Below are 22,715 nucleotides of genomic sequence, written 5' to 3' on the forward strand. Positions count from 1 at the left end.
AGAAAATCTGATCTGATCTGAACAGATTCAGATCAGATTTTTTTTAAATAAAAAAAAAATTTTTTTTTTAAAAAACTTTTCCTGGATAAACGGACGAAGCCGGACGACCAAGATTTAAAAGAACGAACTAGGTAAGTTCATTTTTTTTTTGTTTTTTTTACTTGAGGGAACGTAATTAACGATTCCCTTCTTTTTTAGTAGGAAGCCTGGACAAACGAAGCCTAACGACACGACCAGGATTTAAAAAAAATGAATGAACTATGGTAAGTTCGTTCCTTTTTTTTATTTTTATTTTTTTATTTTTTATTTAAGGAAACGTAATTAACGTTCCCTTTCTTTTTTTAGGAAATCTGGACGTGAAACAAAGAAATGACCAGGATTTAAGAGAATGAACTATGGTAAGTTCATTTCTTTTATTTTATTTTATTTTTTTTACTTAAGGAAACGTAATTAACGTTCCCTTTCTTTTTTTTTAGGAAACCTGGACATGAGACGAAGGAACGACCAGGATTTAAGAGAACGAACTATGGTAAGTTCGTTTCTTTTATTTTATTTTATTTTTTTTTACTTAAGGGAACGTAATTAACGTTTCCTTTCTTTTTTTTTAGGAAACCTGAACGTGAGACGAAGGAACAACCAGGATTTAAGAGAATGAACTATGGTAAGTTCGTTTCTTTTATTTTATTTTATTTTTTTACTTAAGGGAACGTAATTAACGTTCCCTTTCTTTTTTTAGGAAACCTGGACGTGAGACAAAGCTGAACGACCAGGATTTAAAAAAAGAACAAACTATGGTAAGTTCGTTTCTTTTTTTATTTTTTTTATTTTTACTTAAGGGAACGTACTAATTAATGTTTCCTTTCTTTTTTTTAGAAAACCTGGACATGAGACGAAGCTAAACGACCAGGATTCAAAAAAAAAAATGAACTATGATAAGTTCGTTTCTTTTTTTTGTTTTTTTTCTTATTTTTACTTAAGGAACGTAATTAACGTTCCCTTCCTTTTTTTAGGATAAAACCAGATCCAAACCAGATTCAGATCAGATTCAAATCAGATTCAAATAGATCTAAACCAGATTCGGATCAAATTGAACCAGATCTGATCAGATTCGAATCAGATCAGATCTATTAAAATAAAAATCAGATCAGATCAGATTTAAGCTGAATCCAGTCTGAACAGATCTGTTATGAGCACTACTTCTCTGTCCATACTAGAGTCACCATTACCGGCACGTGGTCTGAACGTTTCACCAATCCCATTATGGATAGTCCTTATAACGTCGTCTACAACTTACAATAAAAAGATAAAATAAAAAAAAATTAATTTAATAAAAAAAAGTTTCAAAGAGAAACTTCAAAACTTACCTGAGAAGCCGACCTAAAACTCGAAGATGATTCCTACAAAATAGACAAAAGAACTAGAAATGGTTAGTTTTTTCAAAACAAAACAGAAAAAATTTAAAGAAAAAAGTTTTGAAAGTAAACTAAACTTTCGAAACTTACTAATCATATCGTCTAAGATCTAGAAGCTCAATCTACCGGTACCTGCAAAAAAAAAGAAAAAAAAAATTAATAAATTAAAAAGTTCAAAAGTAAACTTTACTTTCGAAACTTACAAATCCTATCGTCTAAGATCCGGGAACTCAATCTACCAGTACCTGCAAAAAAAAATCAAAAAAAAATAAATAAATTTTAAAAAAGTTCCAAAGCAAAGATTTGCTTCAAAACTTAACAATTCATTCTAAGACGCTAATCTACAGCAAGGTACCGTTCTATAAAAAAGAAACCACCGAAGTCAGCCATTTAACGTCAAAAAATCCAACTGAAGAAGTTCAAGAAGCCATCATGTAAAGATATTTTTAGTTTATTGGTTTCATCTAATGAGTTAGATATCAAAGAAGGTATCAAAAAATCATATTATTTAATCGAAAAATAAACAAACCGATACCTACAAAAAAAATAATATAAAATTTAAAAAAAAATAAATTAGAAAAAAAAAGTTATGTTTTGAATTTCAAATCGAAACTTACCATATATTCAAGTTCCAAAGCCGAAAGAATCATACCTACAAAAAAAAACAAGAAAATTAAAAAAAAATAAATTAAAAAAAAATAAATTAAAAAAACATAAGTTTCGAATCGAAACTTACCAGATTCAAGTCCCAAAGCCGAAGAAACCAGAACTCTACAAAAAAATACGAAAAGAAACGTTAGATTATTTCTTAAATTAAAAATAACAAAATCCCAACCCTTTCCCATTACTACCTTAAAGTTCAGTTCCGTATTCAAGCCAGCGTCTTACTAGTAGGAGTTCTACAAAAAAAAAAAAGTTCATTTCTTTAATTAAAAATAACTGAACAAACCCCCTTCCCCATTTCTCACTATCTTAAAGTCCAGTTTCATCATATTCAAACTAGCGTCCTCCTAGTACGCGTCCTACAAAAAAAATAAAATAAGAAACGTTAAGTAGTTTCTTTAATTAAAAATAACAAACTTCCCCTTCCCCATTTCTCACTACCTTAAAGTCCAGTTTCGTCGTATTCAAGCCAGCGTCCTCCTAGTAGAAGTTTTACAAAAAAAAAAAAATAATGAAAAGAAACGTTAATTCTTTTCTTTAATTAAAAATAACAAACCCCCCCTTTCCCCATTTCTCACCACCTTAAAGTCCAGTTTCGTCATATTCAAGCCGGCGTCCTCCTAGTAGACGTTCTACAAAAAAAAAAATAACGAAAAGAAACATTAGTTCATTTCTTTAATTAAAAATAACAAACCCCCTTCCCCATTTCTCACTATCTTAAAGTCCGGTTTTGTCATATTTAAGCTGGCGTTTTCCTAGTACGCGTTTTACAAAAAAAATAAAATAAGAAACGTTAAGTAGTTTCTTAAATTAAAAAAAAAAATTAAAAAAAAAATTATGTAAGTTTCGAAACGAAACTTACATTACTTTCAAGAAAAAGAGGCGGAAGAAAAGTGTGAGAAAAAAGGTGTGAGAAAAAAGGTGTGAGAAAAAGGGGAGAATGAAAGGGGAAGGGAAGGACGATAGAGGAAGAAGTAAAGAAGGAAAAAGGAAGGGAAAGGAAAAAGTTTAAAAAAGATGATCCTTTTTTAAACTTTTGATACACGTAATGTGTGACGACGTGATGTGTAATTAGTGCATTATTCGACCAACATCTAATCGTAGATCATGGTCAAATTTTTTAATTTTAAGTACTAGTCGAATATAGGCCGAATTTTACTAAGGCCGAATATTCCTTTTTCAACTAGTAGTAAGAGAAGGGAAATGTGAGGAAGAGAAAGGGTGGGAAAGAGGAAAATAAAAGGATAAAGAAGAGGAAGTTTCATTTATCATGTTGCTAAGATTATTTCACGTGACATGATAATAAATAGGAGCTGATATCATAAAAATTTATTTTTGAAAACATCATATTTGATAAACTTAATAAACATTGAATTTTCATTATTAAATGATGCACATCATGATAAAAATCTCATTGGTGATGTTTATTAATATTAAATATTACATATACATTTAAAATAATAAAAATTACGATGTAAATGATTTGCAAAAATATACATTTGATGAATATTTTTCCCATGACTTCCTGATGATGTTCATAAACATTTTGAACGATCTTGCACTATACATGCTGCCCAAATTATTTTGGGATGCCATAATTATAATTTGGGATGCCATAATTCATTCAGTTTATATATAATTTACTATGTAAAGTGCCAAAATAATTTGGGATGCCATAATTGAATTTGGGATTTTACTTATAATTACGGCAGTCCAAAATAATTTGGGTGGCATGTATATCTTGCACAGCCTTTCCAGGAATAGAAGTTTTGGTGCATTCAGAATGACTTAGTTTAAGATTTTTGGCCTTATGAACAATTCTCAAATCGATTTTTTGGTAACAATCAGACATGAAATTAGATAATGTTTCTCCTTATATACAAGTATTCAATCAAATGTCATTGTTTGTACAAATATTGATAACAATAATGATAAACTTACCAGTGAAGTTTTAGATAATCAAAGGTGTTACTGAATACATTATTTATTATTGGTATAGTCATAATCATTGCGTATTCAATCTCGTTGAATTCTTGATATCTGCCTTTTTTGTTTACAAATATGAACAGATTTTTTAAAAATTCATTGATTCTAAGTTCTAACAATAAATTTAATAAATTTAACAGTAGATAATCACAATTATAAATTGTAAAAAAAATTTATAACTTACATGTAGAAATATACTGTGACTATTTGCTATACTATTTGAGAATGATCGCCAGTTCTGATCTTAAATAAATAGTCGCAAACTTCATAATATTTGTACCTATCGTATATCTGAGAATGGTCAAAATAGATATAAATAAATAATGAAGTAACATGTATGTATACGCAGAAGACAATAATCTCTTCGACAGTATCAATAACATTTGTTATCTCTCTTTCAAAAACGTTCAGCTCCATATTAATAATTCCATAGACCTTCCTTTTAATATCTGTCTATTCCTGCTCAAATTATGTATACATTCCATCTTCAAACTCTGAAGACAAATTGATAATTGATGAAAGCCCTAATTTGTATTTACTATGTTAGAATTTTTTATATTAATAACCTATTTCAGAAAAGTAAAAGAATATACTGAATAACACTTTTCATAAATTGCATTCATTCTTTCTTCTCTTTTTTTGAAGCTAATTTTATTAATTTAGCGGTCTTAATGTTAACAATATCAATGATTAGACAACCATCTCTTAATTTCTATTCAGATTCTTTATTTTGGTTTAAATAATCATTGAATAAAACCATTTTTATATCATCAAAGAATCTGTCATCATTTTCATCCAATTTATGCTTTTCATCAGTTTTACTATCTGAGCGAATAGTGGTAGAGTATTATGTAATTTACCTTCAGTGCAGGTGGCTTCAATAGGTAGGTCTTGTAATTTGTCTTCGATTTTACACTGTTTTGTAACTACATCATTATTCTTAAGTAATGTAGATCATTTGTAATAAATCGCAAATAACAGTTATAGCTGAAAAATACACATTTATACCTTTTCACAATTCAAACCTTTTTTTGAAGAAGTTTTGGCGTTAATAATATTGTCTATATTCCTGATTGGAAAAACTCCTTTAGATAGAGTTTCTTCAGCTGGTCGTTCATTCTTTGAAATTCACATGTAATGTAGTAAATAAAGATATTTAATAAGCAACTATAGAAGAATAAGTGTAAAAGTAAGTGGCACAAAAAAGAACATATGTAAATATACCAGTATATTATTAAAAACAAAACCTCCATCAGTTTTCAGTGTACTATCAACTTCGTTTAAAGCAGTTTTAATCAACCTCTCAGTACCATGTATTACTGTTCGAGCCGTATTTATCTAATCATATTTAGTTAATACAAGTTTAAATTGGAATAGGAACTCAAGAAATGGGAATGTAATAAACCTTATCTAATTGTAGACTCAAATTGATGACAGATGATTCTATATTATTCCAAAACATCTTAATATCAAGGTATTTTTCATGATGATTCTTATATAGTTGAAGAAGTAATTATAATAATTAGAGCAATAATAAAAAATAAAACAAAAGCTGAAGGTAAGCAATAGACACATAATGAAAAATGCAGACTATAAAGTGAATAAAGTGCAGATGTCTACCGTAGTTGTATATATAAGAGAAATTCTGTGATACATAACGAAAATGCAGACCTTTAAAGAACCAAAGTGCCAATATTTCTTCTAGTCGCATAATCACGTTCAAAACCCTCAGCACAAAAAAATATAACCTTATAATCCTATATCAATTTGTTTACAGAAACTTTGACTGCTTCTGAATCTTCTCTCGTTAGTTCTTTAAGATCGCACTTAAGTTTACGAGACTTATTTTGGTATGAAAAAGTAAAGTCAGATTGCTGATATCAATATTTATAGAAGCTAAGAAAGGTGTAATTTTCTGGTAGCATTTTACAAAAGTAATAAGTGTATTTTTTTGACATTGATGAAAGAAGTCATGTCAGAAATGACTCGTGCTGATTGATTAATATACTAGTTAATCAGTTACACAAGGCACAGTAATCTCCAATACCATCTGCAGTAAATATAACATTTGCAACTGGTTTGTAAGGTTTACCAAATCACAACTGATTTATAATGCATAATCATTAAATTTTGTTTAGGTTTGTTAAATTGCAATGCTTGAGATAAGCTTTTTGGTCATACTATAGTCACGTATTTTTAAACATTTTTTTTCTTATTTTAAGACAAATTTCACCTGATCAATTTAACAGGGCGGACATTTCTATTTTATCACATATTTGCTAATCATTTTGCCGATTATTTGTTAATCATTTATTTAATCTTATCACATGAAAAATACCATTATCAGTTATTTTTTTTACAAAATTTACATAATAATGTATGAAAAAATGTATTTGTAACATCCTGTTAGAGGTTGGAACCGATTAACGTTAATCGATTAATTAATCGGTTAAGGCGGTTAATCGGTTAGAAGTATCAAAAAATCGGTTAATCGACTAAATTAACCGACTAAATTAACCGATTAATTAACCGATTAATTTAGTCGGTTAAAATACTATGCAGATCATTTTCTCAAATTAGATGATTTTTTATCCCGAAATTCAGATAAGAAGTTTTTTTAATATACAGTATTGACAAACTTGTCAAAAAAATAAACCCATTTAAACTTTTTATAAATATATCGATTATAGGCCTATTGAAAATGAATCTCTATCTGGTCATTTATTATATATTTTTTTGTAACATATTTAAATGCTTTTATAAGTATTTATTTTTATTTAAAGTTATTTATGGCGCAGCTAAATGTCATGTGATATATATTACGCAAAATATTGGCGGAATAAAAATATCAACAACATTCCTAAAAACTTGCAATTCAATTCCACTATTATTAATATTGTTAATTTCCCATTTAATTAAACCTTGAATTAAAGTCAGTTCTCATTTCCCATTAAAATTTGATATAACTTTTTGAAATAATACATGTATATTATTCATATAGGGATGCAAAATTTATATATTAACCGATTAATTAATCGGTTAACCTCATCACAAATTAACCGATTAATTAACCGATTAATTAACCGATTATTATTCAGTTATGGTAACTGATTAATCGATTATTAATCGGTTAAGGTTTTTTTGGTCGGTTCCAACCTCTACATCCTGTTATATACTTTTTTTGTAACAACCTCGGATTTATCACATGACATTACACAAAATTCCAAAAAAAGAAATTATTTTTCCCATTAAATTTGGAGAAGTAGGTAGCACCAGTATTGTACAAATTTCCAAAAAAGGAAATTTTCAATCATGTCATTAATTCTGGCCAGAATTATACTTTTTTGCACCAAATCTTGTAATTATTAGAATTAGCATTAATTTTGACCAAAATTATGCTTCACAAATCGCATTATGATGTGTGTAACTATTGTAATTATTGTCATTGTTACACATATTATGCACTGTTATACACGTTACGCTATAACGCCATTATGCCACCAAAACTTTTTCATTATTTTCACGATATAACACTTCGCTCGCTTCACTCAACTTTTTACTTCAAGTTTTTTTGTTTTACAAGTTTTTTTTGCCCTAAAATTAACAAGGATCATTACAAGATGGACGTATCTGAATTGAATGTTCAAAAATTTACGCTTATAATACCACATAAAAGTATGTAAGTTCTTTATTTATATGCTTTATGTGGATACAATATCGTTTCTTATTTCAAAACATACAAACTTAGAGGAAGAATTAGGACAAGTACACCAAAACGATACTAATAAGGGTATATAGTGTATAGTATTTCTAATAATCTATCTGATTTTGTTTTTGCAATATTCAAACTTTTGTTTTCTCATGATATAGATATAGAACAGGTTGAACTGAGTGATACTACAGAACCTCAGAACCTAGAAAGTAAAGGTAAAATTATTAGTTTCTTCATTGTTTCTTGTGTAAATATTCTGCAATTCATCCAAATAGTAACTAAATCATTTTACCTTTGAAGATTCAACTACAGATCTTTGTATTGGTTGTATCTTTAAGTCATAGGATGACATTGATAATGTCATGAAAGCCTTCGGTAAAAAGAATGGATTTACAATTATAAAGAAACGATTAGGTCAACACAAGGATGGAAACATAAAGCATCGAAGTTTTGGATGTGAATTCGGTGGCCATTATCAATCACATAAACAGGTTGATATTAATAGTCATCGAAACTGTAAAACAAAACGCCTACAATGCCCATGGAATGCAAATTTCAATCGCACCCAAAACTCTCAAATTATAAAACTTACCACTTTCAATAACTCTCACAACCATACGTTATTTCCTGCTGATACTGAAAAGTATTTACCAAAATACCGTTATATTCCTGATGATGTTCTTAAAGAAGTTCAATTTCTCACTGAATATGGAAATCTAGCGATCACTACTTAAAGAAAGTTATTAAAGGCAAAATTTCCAACTCTCTCTATCCTTGATTGTGATCTCGCCAATGCAATACAAAAATATAAGGTTAAGCCAGATATAGTACATGATGCATCTCATTTACTGAAAACACTAATCGAGTATAAGTCAAACAGTCCTGGGTGGTTCATTGAATTTCAACTAGATCAAGAAATAGGCTTTCTTGATTATTTTGGATGTCTCCAACACATATTGCTCTTTGGTTGGAGTATCACGATATCATTTTAAACGATAATACTGCAAAAACCAACCGATATAACATGCCACTTTCACTCTTTCTTGCCGTTGATAATAATACTAGATCTCGTCTTGTTGCACAGGCACTTATATCTGATGAAACAACGGAATCTTATAAATGGATCTTAGAGTGCACAAAAAAAGCAACAATGATCAAACCGTTAGTATTTGTTACTAACACGGATCCTGCTATGGATGCGGCAATTGAACAAATATATGAAACAACTTACCCAATTCACTATATCTTTCATATAAGCGAAAATCTGCCAAAAAACACGAAATTCAAACTTTCTAATTAGTACGATGATTTTGTTCGTGACTTTTATCATTATCGCAATAGTTTGTGTGAAAAGAAAAAAACTTCTTATGAAAGATGGGCGAAATTATTGAAAAATATTCAAGTGTGAAAGATTATTTAATGAGAACCCTTTATCCCAGCCGGCGGGCATGGGCTCGAGCATTCATGTCAAGAATATTTACTGCGGGATCTAAACCACTTCACGCGTGAAAGGTTATAATAACATTATTAAACATGAGTTAACATCAAATAGTACCTTGTATAATCTCACAAGTGCCCTTGATGCTCGGCTCAAAAGTGAGGTAAAATGGAATCAATTCTTTGAATATCAAACCCTATCAACCTGTATGGGAATCGCATCAGTTGGCCATGATCTTTTTCCAAAAGTGGATAAATTATTGTCCGAATATTTGACTCCTCACATTTTATCTGCTGTACGTTCTGAAATAGCGCAATGTCTCTATTTTATTGCAAGTAAAGTGGAGTCAAACATTATTGAGGTAATTTGAAGTCTATTTTTTTGTGTTAGAAATTAGTAACGAATCATTTTTTTTCATTTTTGCCATATAGGATCCAAGTGTTAGTATAACAGATGGATGTATTGAAGATAAATATGATGCCAAGCAAACCTTTCCTATAAAAAAAGAAAATTCGGAATCTGTCCTGAAAAGTATGGAAAATGTCCGGAAAATTTTCGTGCGTCCAGAAAACATTCAGAAACGGTCACGTTTTGGAACACTTTCCGGACGCACAAATTCCAGACATTTTCTTGACACTCCAGAATTTGTCCAGAATTTGTCCAGAATCGAGCGTCCAGAAAATGTTCCAAAACATGACCGTTTCCGAATGTTTTCCGGACGCACGGAAAATTTCCGGACATTTTCCATACTTTTCAAGACAAATTCCGAATTTTCTTTTTTTATAGGGCTTATTAAAATCAATGATAGCTGAAGTTGGTGAAGAAAGAGTTTGTGAACTATGGAAGATTACGGACGTGCGACCTGATAACAAAAAACACATACATTTCGTAATAATAATTGATCCTGTCTCATATCTCTGTTTGTGTATGTCTAATATATCCCGTGGTATTGTTTGTCGTTAAAGCTCTACATGAGCCAGCTTGAGCCGAGCCAAGGGCTAGCTCGGCTTGGCTTAGCTTAGCTTGTTCCAAAAGTTCACAAGCTGGCTCATTTTCAAAATCATATAAAATTTATTATAACTAAAATTTCAAAACGTGATAACTTCGCCAATATTGCTCCAAATTTAATGATTTTACTACCATTAGATTCGTCTCATCAAGAGGAATCGAATGGTAGTAAATTTATTAAATTTGGAGCAATATTGGCGAAGTTATCATGTTTTGAAACTTTAGTTTTAATTTTTAATAAATAGAGTCAGGGTAACATCAAGCCAAGCTATAACTGCAACTTAGTTTGGCTTGGCTTAGTGCAGCTTAAAAGCTCACAAGCTGGCTCAGCTCATGTAGAGCACTATTTGTCATCATTATTTTCGAGTAATGATGATTTTAGCAGTGGCTGGCTTTCAAATTCAGATGATACCTTCACGATGGTATGTTGATGATCAAAAAAGTAAGGATGCTGGTGCAACAACTCTTTTTGTAAGCCAGGAGTCCATGTAAAATTTTTCGGGTATAATATTTGTTCCAAATCCTTTGGCTATTCCTACAACTGTTACCCATGTTTTATATCGTGCAACAAAAAAAAAGATGAAGTATGGAGAAGTGTAGGGCTTGCACGGCAGGCAACTCAACTTGCTGTTGAGCATGATAGTCATGGTGAGATAATTGGATGGTTAAAAAAGTTTATTGACAAGCACAAAGAAATAGAAATCGCGCAAAACCAAGACCTTATGGAAGTTCAAGTGAATAACAACAAAGAAAACGAACCTTTACAAGTTGAAAATCCGCTAGTTTCGCAACGTAAAGGGCGTCCAGAAACAAAGTGATATAAATCCTCAACTGAAACAAAGTCTCACGTGAAATATACCTGCAAAATGTGTGGTCAAACAGGACATAATAGCGCAAGGTGCCAGAATCGGTAATATATCTATCTTTGTTTTGATTCTTTGTCTTGACTTATTTTTTGACAATTCACTTAATGATATGTTATGTTTGCAGAAGCCATTTACATTTATAGAGTGCATATAGTTAAGTTTCTTTAAATAAATGCGCGTTGATACTTGTACTGTGCATTTTATTTTTGTGCAATAATCAGTTCAAAGCCACCAAAATCACGTGATTTTATAATAAATAAATATATAAATTCGATATTATAAAAAAAGCAATAAATTTAAAATTTTTAAATTTTATAAAATTTTTATCCGACCTAATTTTCTGAGGTTGTTACAAAAAAAGTGTATAACAGGATGTTACAAATAAATTTATCCATAATGTATACTAAAATTTTAATTATAGCTTAATTTTACTTCACATATTAATTTTTATCTAAATTGGAGTATAATTAAGTAACTTTACTAATGAGATTTTGAGATTTAATATAAAATAAGTATTTCATCATATGGGCTGATTTGTCTACTCTGCATTAAAAAGAGTTATTAATTGATTTTCACAATTTTTATTACTCAAAATTGTTTTATAATACCAAAAAATCATCTGATTGATGATCACTTGACTAAATAATAAGTTAAACAAAAATTTACATTTGCAAAACTTAAATTATTAAATGTAAAAGAGTTGTGAAAAAACCCATTTCACTAATAAAAAACCTATTTCTCATATATATAGAATTTTTAACATATATTATTAAAAAGTAAGTATATTTTAATAAAATATAAAGTAAAATAAAAATTTATATAGCCTTAGTAGCTATAAATGTTTATAAAAGTATAATAAAAATATCATATAAAAGATGGTATCATAATAAATATTTTCAAACAATAAAAATAATTATTTTATGTCGGAGTTTGTATTACCATCTTTAGATGCAAATATATCAAGATTCACTGATCCATTTTCTATAAATTTAGGCACGTTGGAATGCCCTTGTTCTGGACTTTATAGGCGAAAAAAGAGCTTGCCGATTGAATCATTAGATCCAAAGATATTTACGTTTAAAGTTGAGGTACGAACTTTTTAACATGCTTAAATGCAAATATCTTGGGATCCACTAATCCATTTTTTATAAATTTAGGCTCTTTGGAAAGCCTTTGATGTGGTCTATATAAACGAAAAAAGAGCTTGCCAATTGGATTACTGGATCTGGAGATATTTACATTTTAAGTTGAGATACAAAATTTTAACATATATAATAGTAAGTGCTAACTTCTTTTCTACTGTCTAGACAATAAAAAAATACATACATATTGCTGATTTATTTTATATTAATAAATATTTATATCCTAGTATTTTTTTCATTTTTACAATAAAATCATTAATATTGTCTACTAATTTGAAAATTGAGAATTTTTTAATATTCCTTGTCATATATTAAGAAAACTATATTTTTATATATGCTGAATCTATTCAGAATATTAGAATTCAAAATATTAGAATTAAGGATATTTAAATTTGAGATATTGGAATTCAAGATATTGGGATTTAGGATTCAGAAAATTAGACTTTAGGAAATGGAAATTGAAAAATAAGGATTCAAAAAATTGTATATTTCAGGAAAATATTTAGTTCAGAAAATTGGCATTTAGGCAAATGACTTCAGGAAAAGATATATTTAGGAAAAAGGCATTCATGAAATTGTAACCATCATATATAATTGCTGATCACTAATTTTATTATTTAATTATTTAATTGATTTTATACTACTATTATCAGCGATATTTAATTATGCTGCTAGTTCTTATATAAAATATATATAGAGTATTGCTAATCTTAACCAGAAGATAATTCCTCCCCCTCTTATTAAGAATTTAAAAAAAAATAAACTTTTTTTATGAAATATATAAAATAAATATAATTGGATATTAATCGCATAAAAATTTGTCAATTCTTAGTTTTAAAAAAAATTTTTATTATAAAAAATACAATTTAACTATAGAAATCAAAATTATGTAATTTTCTTAAAAACCATCTGAACAACTACCTTTTTTAACTTAATAAAACCTTTTCTTTTCATAAATTTACATATAATTTTATTCTTACATTACTATTCCTTAAACTGTAGGGATTAAAATTAACTTTAAAAATTTTTGAATTTTTAAAATATTTTAAGATCTAGTGATTATAGAAAGATGAAATTATATTTGTAAGGCACATTTAATGGTAATAAAATCATAACTCTAAAATTGATAGATAAAAAGTTATATTAATTTATAAATTTTTAGATTTTATAAGTTATTCTGTCACATAATATTTGCAGAAGAACAATTTTATTTCTATCAGATTCTTCTCATTAAGACGCATCAAATGGTGGTAATTTTATGTTTCTAGGGTTAATGGATAAAAAGATATTTCAATTTGAAAAATTTAGCTACTATTTATTATAATTTGTCGATCATTTACTTTTAAAAAATCATTAATCAAATTGAACTTTTTTTTCAATTTTTACTTAGAAAATACTATAGAATTTATTACAAAAATATTGGTTTATGTAATAAAATATTTTAAGATTATATTTAAAAGTGTCTTTAATTAAAAAACAAAATTGCAGGCAAATTTGGTTGCAAAACAGTTTAAGGGATACAAGTCAATATTTTAATTAAAAATTGAAATAAAGGGAAAGGGGAGAAAAATTCCCCCAGGTTAAGTTTAGTAATTCTCATATATATAAAGCTGAAATTAAACCTAAAAGCCAAATTTAAAGTCATAATAATTAAAATTAAGATGAAATTACATCAACTACTTTTTAGTTTTTTAGATTTTTTAGGCATACTTGCTTATGCAATAAGTAATCTCAATTGCATCGCCATGAGATCGCTTTAAAAAACCTGCCTCTTTGAATGATGATTTATTAATTACTTTATTTTGAACAACTTTCATTGTTTTATGAATACATAAGGGAGCTTACAGATATTACGTAATTATCAAAGGAAGGAGGGGGTAACCAAAATCTTACGTTACACTTAATAAAATATATAATTTATAAATATTATAATTTGATTGGTTATTAAATCTGACAAGGGGGGGGAGTAAATTTATATTAAACTGAATATTACGTAATATATGTAACTTCCCTAACTAATAAATCATATAAAGATTTATAAGAAATAATAACTAAATAACTAAATTTTCATGATAATAACAAATCATACCTTTAAATTAAAGACTGCAGCAAGTAGTAACAATACAGAAGAAAAAATCAGTCATCATCCAGAACTTCAAGTACTTCGCCCTGAATTAATTTACATACATATCCATAAGGATCATTATCTAGATATAATATCATTATGAAAAGCTCTACAATTGTAAAATTAATTAAGTCATAAAATCAAGTTGTTAAAAAACATCAATAATATTTATCAGAATAGATTATTCCTATAATTTGTATTTTTTTTCTTTTATCAATATTCCAATTGACTCTTATTAATAATTTGACAATTATATTCTTAAGCATCTTTGGTAATTTTAATTTGGATTTAGTTAAAATTTTTATATCATATTCATCAGTAAATTTTCTTCTAGCCTCACCGGCTCTAAACTCATTATTGTCTTTATTGTCTACTGATTTTAAAATTCAGTCACTACAGTGATTAAGTTTTTTTCTATTACTTAATTTTTTTTCAATGTTCTTTTTATTTGATGTGGCTACACTAGTACTTTTTTCTCTTAAAGAATAATGAAATTTTAAATATTGTAGCTAAGCTAATATGTTGCAATAATAAAAAGTAAAATCATTACTGAACTATTAATATTCTATTAATATCACTAAAATCTTGATCTATGATTAGAAATCATATATGACAGTTATACCATGATTTGAGATTTTTCTGTTTTAATAATTATTATAAAATAAAAAAAAAGTTTGACAAAATTAATATTACAAATAAATTTCATATTATAAATAATTCATTAAATAGCTTTTATTATTTCATAAATATATGACTAATAAATTTCTTTTTAATTAACATAGTTATAAACTATATATTCTATATTATCTATATTATTATATATTAAAATTTCAAGTATTATTAATATGTATATTTTTGGGTAATTAATAAAATATAAATTCCATTATTTTTGTTCAAGTAATGTATATATATACATATTTTATTTATATATATTTTTTCTTTCTTTTTTTATCAATAGAAATAAATAAATAAATAGTATCAAATTTGCCAATAAACTGTCTCAAATAAAATCAGATTATTAAAAAATATCAATAATATTCATCAAAATAAACTATTTTTACAGTTTGTATTTTTTTCTTTTATCAATATTCCAATTAATACTTCCCAATTATTTGATGATTATGTTTTTAAACATCTTTAATAATTTTAACTTAAATTCAGTTAAAATTTTTATGTTATATTCATCAGTAAATTTACTTTTAATCTCAAATCTAGATGCATTTTTTTATTTTATATAATTTGTTTTCATTTTTCATGCTGTAGGATCTGAATTCAATTGCTTCATCTATCATTAGATTTATTGCATTTCTTTTTAATTTAATTTTATAAAAATATTTATTATTATGGATTGTAGTAATATCATTGTTATACTTAAGGGAGTTACACATATTACGTAATATTCAGTTTAATATAAACTTACTCCTCCCCTCCTTGTCAGATTTAATAACCAATCAAATTATAATATTTATAAATTATATAATTTTATTAAATGTAATGTAAGATTTTGATTACCCCATGATCCTACTTACTTATAAGATAGGTCACCCCCAGGCCTAAAGTAAAAATCATATATAAAATTCTTTGCAGATCCTATTATAAAAGGAAATTTTATGTTATATTGTTATAATTTTTTCCTTTTTAGCTAATTAACCAATAGAATTTAAGAAAAAAGTAAGGTAAAAACTATTAGTAAAGGGCCAATTTTTTACAGTGACCTTTATTATAAATAAGCGGAGTCCTGTTACCCTCCCTCCTTTAATAATTACGTAATATGTGTAAGCTTCCTTATTCTATTTATATTAAACTTTTAGTTTTTTAGATTTTTTAGATATACTTGTGTAATGAGCAATCTCAATTGCATCATCATAAGATTGTTTTAAAAAACCTGGTTTTTTGAATAATGATTTATTGATTTCTTTATTTTCAAATTGTGAATTGATCTATAAATTGTTATAATATATTCTTAATAATTATTATAAAATAAAAAAAAGTTTGACAAGATTAATATATTACAAATAAATTTCATATTATTAATAATTTATTGAATAGCTTTTATTATTTTATGAATACATGACTAATATGACTAATAAATTTTCTTTTTAATTAACATAGTTGTGAACTATAAAATTTTGAATATATATTTTGTATTATTTATATTATTATAGATTAAAATTTCAAGTGTTATTAATATATATATTTTTGAATAATTAATAAAGTATGAATTCCATTATTTCTATCCAAGTAGTATATATATATATACATATTTTATTTATATATATAATTTCTTTTTTTTTTATCATTAAAAATAAATAAAAAAATAAATAGCATCAAATTTGACAATAAACTGTTTTAAATAAAATCAGGTTGTTAAAGAATATTAATAATATTCACAAAATAAATTATTTTTACAGTTTGTATTTTTTTTCTTTTATCAATATTCCAATTAATTCTTTCCAATTATTTGATAATTATGTTCTTAAACATTTTTAGTAATTCAGTTAAAATTTTTATGTCATATTCATCAGTAAATTTACTTTTAATTTCAGATTTAGATGCATTTTTTATTTCATACAATTTGTCATCATTTTCCATATTATAGAATGCTGTAGAATCTGAATTCAATTGCTTCATTTATCATTGGATTTATTGCATTTTTTTTTTAATTTAATTTCATAAAAATATTTATTATTATAAATTGTAGTAACGTCATTATTATACTTATTCTATTTATATTAAACTTTTAGTTTTTTAGATTTTTTTAGGTGTATTTGTACAATAAGCAATTGCATTATTATAAAATCATTTTTAAAAAACTTGCCTCTTTAAATAATAATTTATTGATTTTTTTATTTTGAACAGCTTTTATTATTTCATGAATATATAACTAATAAATCATATAAAGATTTATAAAAAATAATAACTTACAATTTGTCTTTATTTTCCATGTAGAATGCTATAAAATCTGAATTTAATTGCTGTATTTATCATTGGATTTGTTGCATTTTTTTTTAATTTAATTTTATAAAAATATTAATTATTTAGATTGTAATAATGTCATTATTATGCTTATTCTATTTATATTAAACTTTTAGTTTTTTAAATATTTTAGATGTATTTATACAATGACCAATTTCAATTGTATTATCATAAAATCATTTTAAAAAACTTGTCTCTTTGAATAATGATTTATTGATTTCTTTATTTTGAACAGCTTTCATTATTTCACAAATATATGACTAATAATAAATTATATAAAGATTTATAAGAAATAATAACTTACAATTTATTTTTATTTTTCATGTAAAATGCTGTAGAATTTGAATTCAATTGTTACATCTATTATTGGATTTATTGCATTTTTTTTAATTTAATTCCATAAAAATATTTATTATTATGAATTGTAGTAATGTTATTATTTGTGCTTATTCTATTTATATTACTTATGCAATGAGCAATCTCAAATGCATTATTATAAAATCATTTTAAAAAACTTATTTTTTTAAATAATAATTTATTGATTTCTTTATTTTAAATAGCTTTCATTATTTTATAAATATATCATTAATAAATCATATAAAGATTTATAAGAAATAATAATTTACAATTTGTCTTTATTTTCATATAAAATGCTAGAATTTGAATCCAATTGTCGCAGTCATCATTGGATTTGTTGCATTTTTTTTAATTTAATTCTATAAAAATATTTATTATTATAGATTGTAGTAATATTATTGTTTATTCTATTTATATATTTTTTTTTTAATTTTTAGTTTATTAATTATAATACTTGGAATTATACAATATAAGTAAATTACATTACAAAATATACAGTAAATAGGTTAACTACTCCTGCAGTACAATGAGAATACATTAATAAACCTGGTGCAAATGCACCTATGAATTAAAAGAAAAAAGATGCAGGAAAAATAGAAACAAAAAAAAAAGTCCCACATACAAAAAAGAAAATAAAAAACAAATATGTAAAAATAAGGAAATAGTCAGTAATGAAGCCACCCTACTACCATTGGTAAATTTTTTAGGATAAAAATCTGCAAAGATCTCTGGCCTAAATTTCTGCACAGATCTGCTACCCTATCAACACATGTCAGAGAAAATTTTTTAATAAAATCTATACAGATCTGCAAATGTTAAAAAATCTGCACAGAATTTTAAAAATAAATCTTCAGAATTTTTCAAAACAACTCAAATTCAGTTATCTGCTATTGAATGTTAACTAGTATCAATTTATTTAATTTATTTAATAAAAGTATTACAAATTATATGTACAAATTAATTAAACTACACTAATTATTCTATACTACAAATTTATACGTTGTTAATAGTTTGGACATTGTTCCAGTTAGTTCGATTCTAACAAATAATGGAGACCTACAAATGAAAAAAAAATTTCAAAGCAAGCAGCTTCAAAATATATAATCCAGCAGTCCAGAATCTAAACGCAAAAGAAACGATTATTAGTATAACGATCATTAAAAAAAAAATATATAATCCAGCAGTCCAGAATCTAAACGTAAAAGAAACGATTATTAATATAACGATCATTAAAAAATAGAACTTTAAAGTATTTACCTTTGAAGTTTTTAAATACTTTAAAGTTCTTCATAATGGAAAACTGTAACCTAAAATAAAGAAAAAAATGAACATTAGTATAATATTCATTAAAGAAAGTAAAACAAAAAAAGAACTTCAAAGTGTTTACTTTCGAAGTTTTTTACTATTACAGTTTACCATCCTAAGGATTTTCAGCAAAATGTGAATCTAGAATCTAAAATAAAAGAAGAATGAACATTAGTTCACATTCGCTAAATAAAATTAATAAAAAAAATTTTATTCGAAGAAATACCTTCGAATTCTAAACATTTTGTTGAACAAAAAAAAATAAAAATATAATTTTAAAGATATTTACCTTAAAAATCCCTCCTTCTATTTCTTACATTCTAAGTCTGGTTCATTTAAAGAAGCTTGACAACCTATAAAATGAATAAAGAACATTAAAAATGTTCTTTTATAAGAAAAAAAAATTATAAAGTTTCACAATGAGACGTTGTGAAATTTACTTTTATCCGTTTTAGGAATCTTTGAAGTACTGAAACTACAAAAAAAATAAAAATAAAAATAAAATGTTAGTTACATTTCATTTAAATAAAAACAGAAAAAAACAGAATTTTAAAGTTTACCTTCGAAATTCTGTTCAGAAGGAGTTTGGAGTGCTGTATTCTTATAAAGAAATAAAAATGAAATATTAGTCAACGTTTCGTTTAAATAAAAAATAAGAAAAAATAAAAGAATTTTGAAATTTACCTTCAAAATTCTATTTAGAAAGTATTTATGAACTCGTTCATAGACATACAAAAAGAAGAGAAGCGAAACATTAGTAAACATTTCATTTTCATAAAAAAAGCAAAAAAAAAATTTTAAAAATTACTTCGAAATTTTGTTCAGAAATCTCAGAACCTAAAAGAAAAATAAAAAACAACCGGTTAGTAAAAATAAATTATAAATGAAAAACAAAACTGAAAAAAATACACTCACCCAAAGTCTTAGAGACTGAAATCTAAAGAAAAACACAAAAAGATAATGCAAATTCACCTATTTGGAGATTAACCAAAACTTAAAAGATGAAAAAAAAAACAAAGATTTCAAAACGAAAAACAAAAAAGAAAAAAACCTAATGGTAAATTTACTTATAGTCTTGGGGAATTACTGAAACTTAAAGAAGAAAGAAAGAAAAAGTTAGTAAAAAGAAATTTGAAACAAAAAAAACAAAAACAAAAGAATAAATGCAAACTCATCTGAAGTCTTGAAATCTTTACGTCTTATAACCTAAAAAAAAAATAAAAAACATTAGTATGATTAACATTTTGTTAAATAAAATCAATAAAAAAATGATACATTTCGAAGTCTTACAAAGTTCAAACTTATTTTTTGGCTTCCTTTACCTAAAAAAAGAAGACGAAACATTAGTTAATGTTCGTTAAAAAAAAATTATTTTTTTTTAAAAAGTTTATTTACCTTTAACAGAAGTCCAGAACTTTCTTTCAGCTTCCTCTACCTAAAAAAAAGAAGTACGAATATTAGTGAACATTCGTTTAAATGAAAAAAAAATAAAAATTCGAAGATTTTACCTTCAAAATTCTGTTTTAAAGGCAAAAATCTACAAAAAATAAAACTGAAATATTAGCTAATGTTTCGTTTAAATAAAATAAAAAAAAGAATAGAATTTTGAAGTATTACCTTCAAAATTCTGTCTGGAAGCCAAAAACCTAAAAAAAATAAAAGAATGTTAGAAACTTTCTTTTATAAAAATAAAAAAAAACATAAGTTTCGTGATGAAAGTTCATCATAAAACTTACCATATTGAAGTTTTGGACCTTAGAGTACTAGAACCTATAAAATAAAAATAAAAAAAATGTTAGAAACGTTCTTAATAAAATAAAAAAAAATTTAAAGTTTCACAACAAAATGTTACAAAACTTACCCTTTACTTATTTTAGGAATCTTTAGAGTACTGAAACCTACAAAAAAAAAGAAACCTAAAACACTTATTAGTAATGTTTCATTTAAATAAAAAAAATCAGAATTTCAAAGTTTACCTTCGAAATTATATCCAGGAGTGTCTGGAATGCTGTATTTTACAAAATACAAAAAAAGAAACGTTAGAAAATATTTTGTTAAATAAAATTATTAAAAATTTTTTTTTTTGAAGGTTTTACCTTTGATATAGAAGTCCAGAATTCGTTTTTAGCTTCCTTTACCTAAAAAAAAATATGAATATTAGTTAACGTTCATCAATAATTTAATTAAAAAAAATTCGAAGGTTTACCTTTGAAATGATTGCAAAAAACAAACAAAATAAATAAATGAAAACATTAGTAAATATTTCATTAAATAAAACAAAAAAAAAATAAACGAAAAATTATTAGTATTTTGAAGATAAATACCTTCGAAATCCTGTTTTAGAAGCGATCGGAAAGCCATAGAAACCTATAAATTAAAAAAACTAAAACATTAGCCAACGTTTTGTTTAGAAAACAAAAAAACTTGAATTTTAAAGTTTACCTTGAAATTCCACGCAGAAATCAACAGAAACTATAGACCTACAAAATAATGAAAACGAAATGTTAGTTAACGTTTTATTTAATAAAAATAAAAAAAATAAAATTTTGAAGGGTTTACCTTTGAATTCCAGTATCTGTTAATAATAATGTTTAACAACAACATAAAATAAATTCATTCAGTGTTGTCATGGGACAATGTTTGGGATATGTTACACAAAAAAGAAATGATAACCCCTTGAAATTTTTCTATAATAACCTTGTTCAATACTTAGCAAAAATGTTTAGCATCCAATTATGCATAAATATATATAATTTTTGTAATTACAGAAGAGTACAGACAGAATGTGAACATGTTCAGAACAACCAAAAAAAGCTGCAGACATCAAAAATATACAACACTGAATTCACTGATAAATAGTATACCTAATTTAAGGTGGCCTATTCTTCATTCTACCAGTATGATGAACACCAAGTATCATAACCATTAATTCAAATAATACAAACTCAAGTCTATCGTTCAAGATGCTGTTGGTGATGTATCATGGTATATGCATTCCTTATGTTTAGATTTCTGTTAAAGTATTATATTTAATGTACACTAGTGTTCACCTGTTGTCTACGACAACAGTTAATATGTAATTCCGGCCAGAATTAAAAGATCTGCAAAGAATTTCCTTTTTTGGAAATTTGAGCAACACAATTTTTTAATTTCTCTGAAAAGTAACAGAAGACAAAATTTCCTTTTTTGGAAATTTGCGTAACCGACAATTTCCTTTTATGGAATCCGGTGTAACCCAAAGTTTCAGTTTTTTGCCAGAAATAAAATTTCCTTTTTTGGACTTGTGTAACATTGGCGACGAATAGGAGTAGGGTTACACAATTCAAATGACTTATTTATATGGTTAATCTAAACATAACGCCCACGTGATTGCAGTGTTTTTAAATATATAGATGTTTGATGATTATAGAACAATATTGGATTCTTCTTTCATTGATTCTAATACTGTTGCTTCTAATATGATGAATCGACTCAATCATTTTCCAATAATAAGCAATTCTCCAATTTTATTATTTAATAGTTTTGTGTAAAAAACTTATGAGATACAGCAAAGGTCAGGTACTATTGGTGTTTGACTACAAAAAAAATAAAAAATGAATGTTAATGAAACGTTCGTTAAAATAAAAAAATTTCATTTTGAAAGTTATTACCTTTGAAATATTTGAAATAAGACAGTATCTAAAAAATAAAAGAATAACAAATGTTAAAACATTTATTAAAAGAAA

At 25.9% G+C, this 22,715-nt stretch overlaps 3 protein-coding genes across 3 annotated transcripts; 1 reads left to right on the forward strand and 2 right to left on the reverse strand.

Annotated features, from left to right (window-relative positions):
- Positions 1-249: 249 nt before the first annotated feature.
- On the forward strand, positions 250-888 carry OCT59_000751 (uncharacterized protein; the record flags this gene model as incomplete). The annotated part of the gene is made up of 5 exons (XM_066139078.1): positions 250-263; positions 477-533; positions 609-665; positions 737-794; positions 874-888. The coding sequence occupies 5 exons, from the start codon at positions 250-252 to the stop codon at positions 886-888; spliced, it is 201 nt and encodes a 66-aa protein (XP_065988515.1).
- Positions 889-4,823: 3,935 nt separating this feature from the next.
- On the reverse strand, positions 4,824-5,523 carry OCT59_000752 (uncharacterized protein; the record flags this gene model as incomplete). The annotated part of the gene is made up of 4 exons (XM_066139079.1): positions 4,824-5,000; positions 5,070-5,180; positions 5,286-5,399; positions 5,467-5,523. The coding sequence occupies 4 exons, from the start codon at positions 5,521-5,523 to the stop codon at positions 4,824-4,826; spliced, it is 459 nt and encodes a 152-aa protein (XP_065988516.1).
- A 14,583-nt stretch (positions 5,524-20,106) lies between these two features.
- Positions 20,107-21,916, reverse strand: OCT59_000753 (uncharacterized protein; the record flags this gene model as incomplete). The annotated part of the gene is made up of 11 exons (XM_066139080.1): positions 20,107-20,196; positions 20,281-20,312; positions 20,386-20,421; positions 20,608-20,636; positions 20,727-20,760; positions 20,967-20,998; positions 21,087-21,122; positions 21,315-21,357; positions 21,433-21,470; positions 21,550-21,565; positions 21,886-21,916. The coding sequence occupies 11 exons, from the start codon at positions 21,914-21,916 to the stop codon at positions 20,107-20,109; spliced, it is 417 nt and encodes a 138-aa protein (XP_065988517.1).
- Between the last annotated feature and the right edge of the window lie 799 nt (positions 21,917-22,715).

This window comes from Rhizophagus irregularis, chromosome 1 (genome assembly GCF_026210795.1).
Source record: "Rhizophagus irregularis chromosome 1, complete sequence".
Taxonomy (NCBI): domain Eukaryota; kingdom Fungi; phylum Glomeromycota; class Glomeromycetes; order Glomerales; family Glomeraceae; genus Rhizophagus; species Rhizophagus irregularis.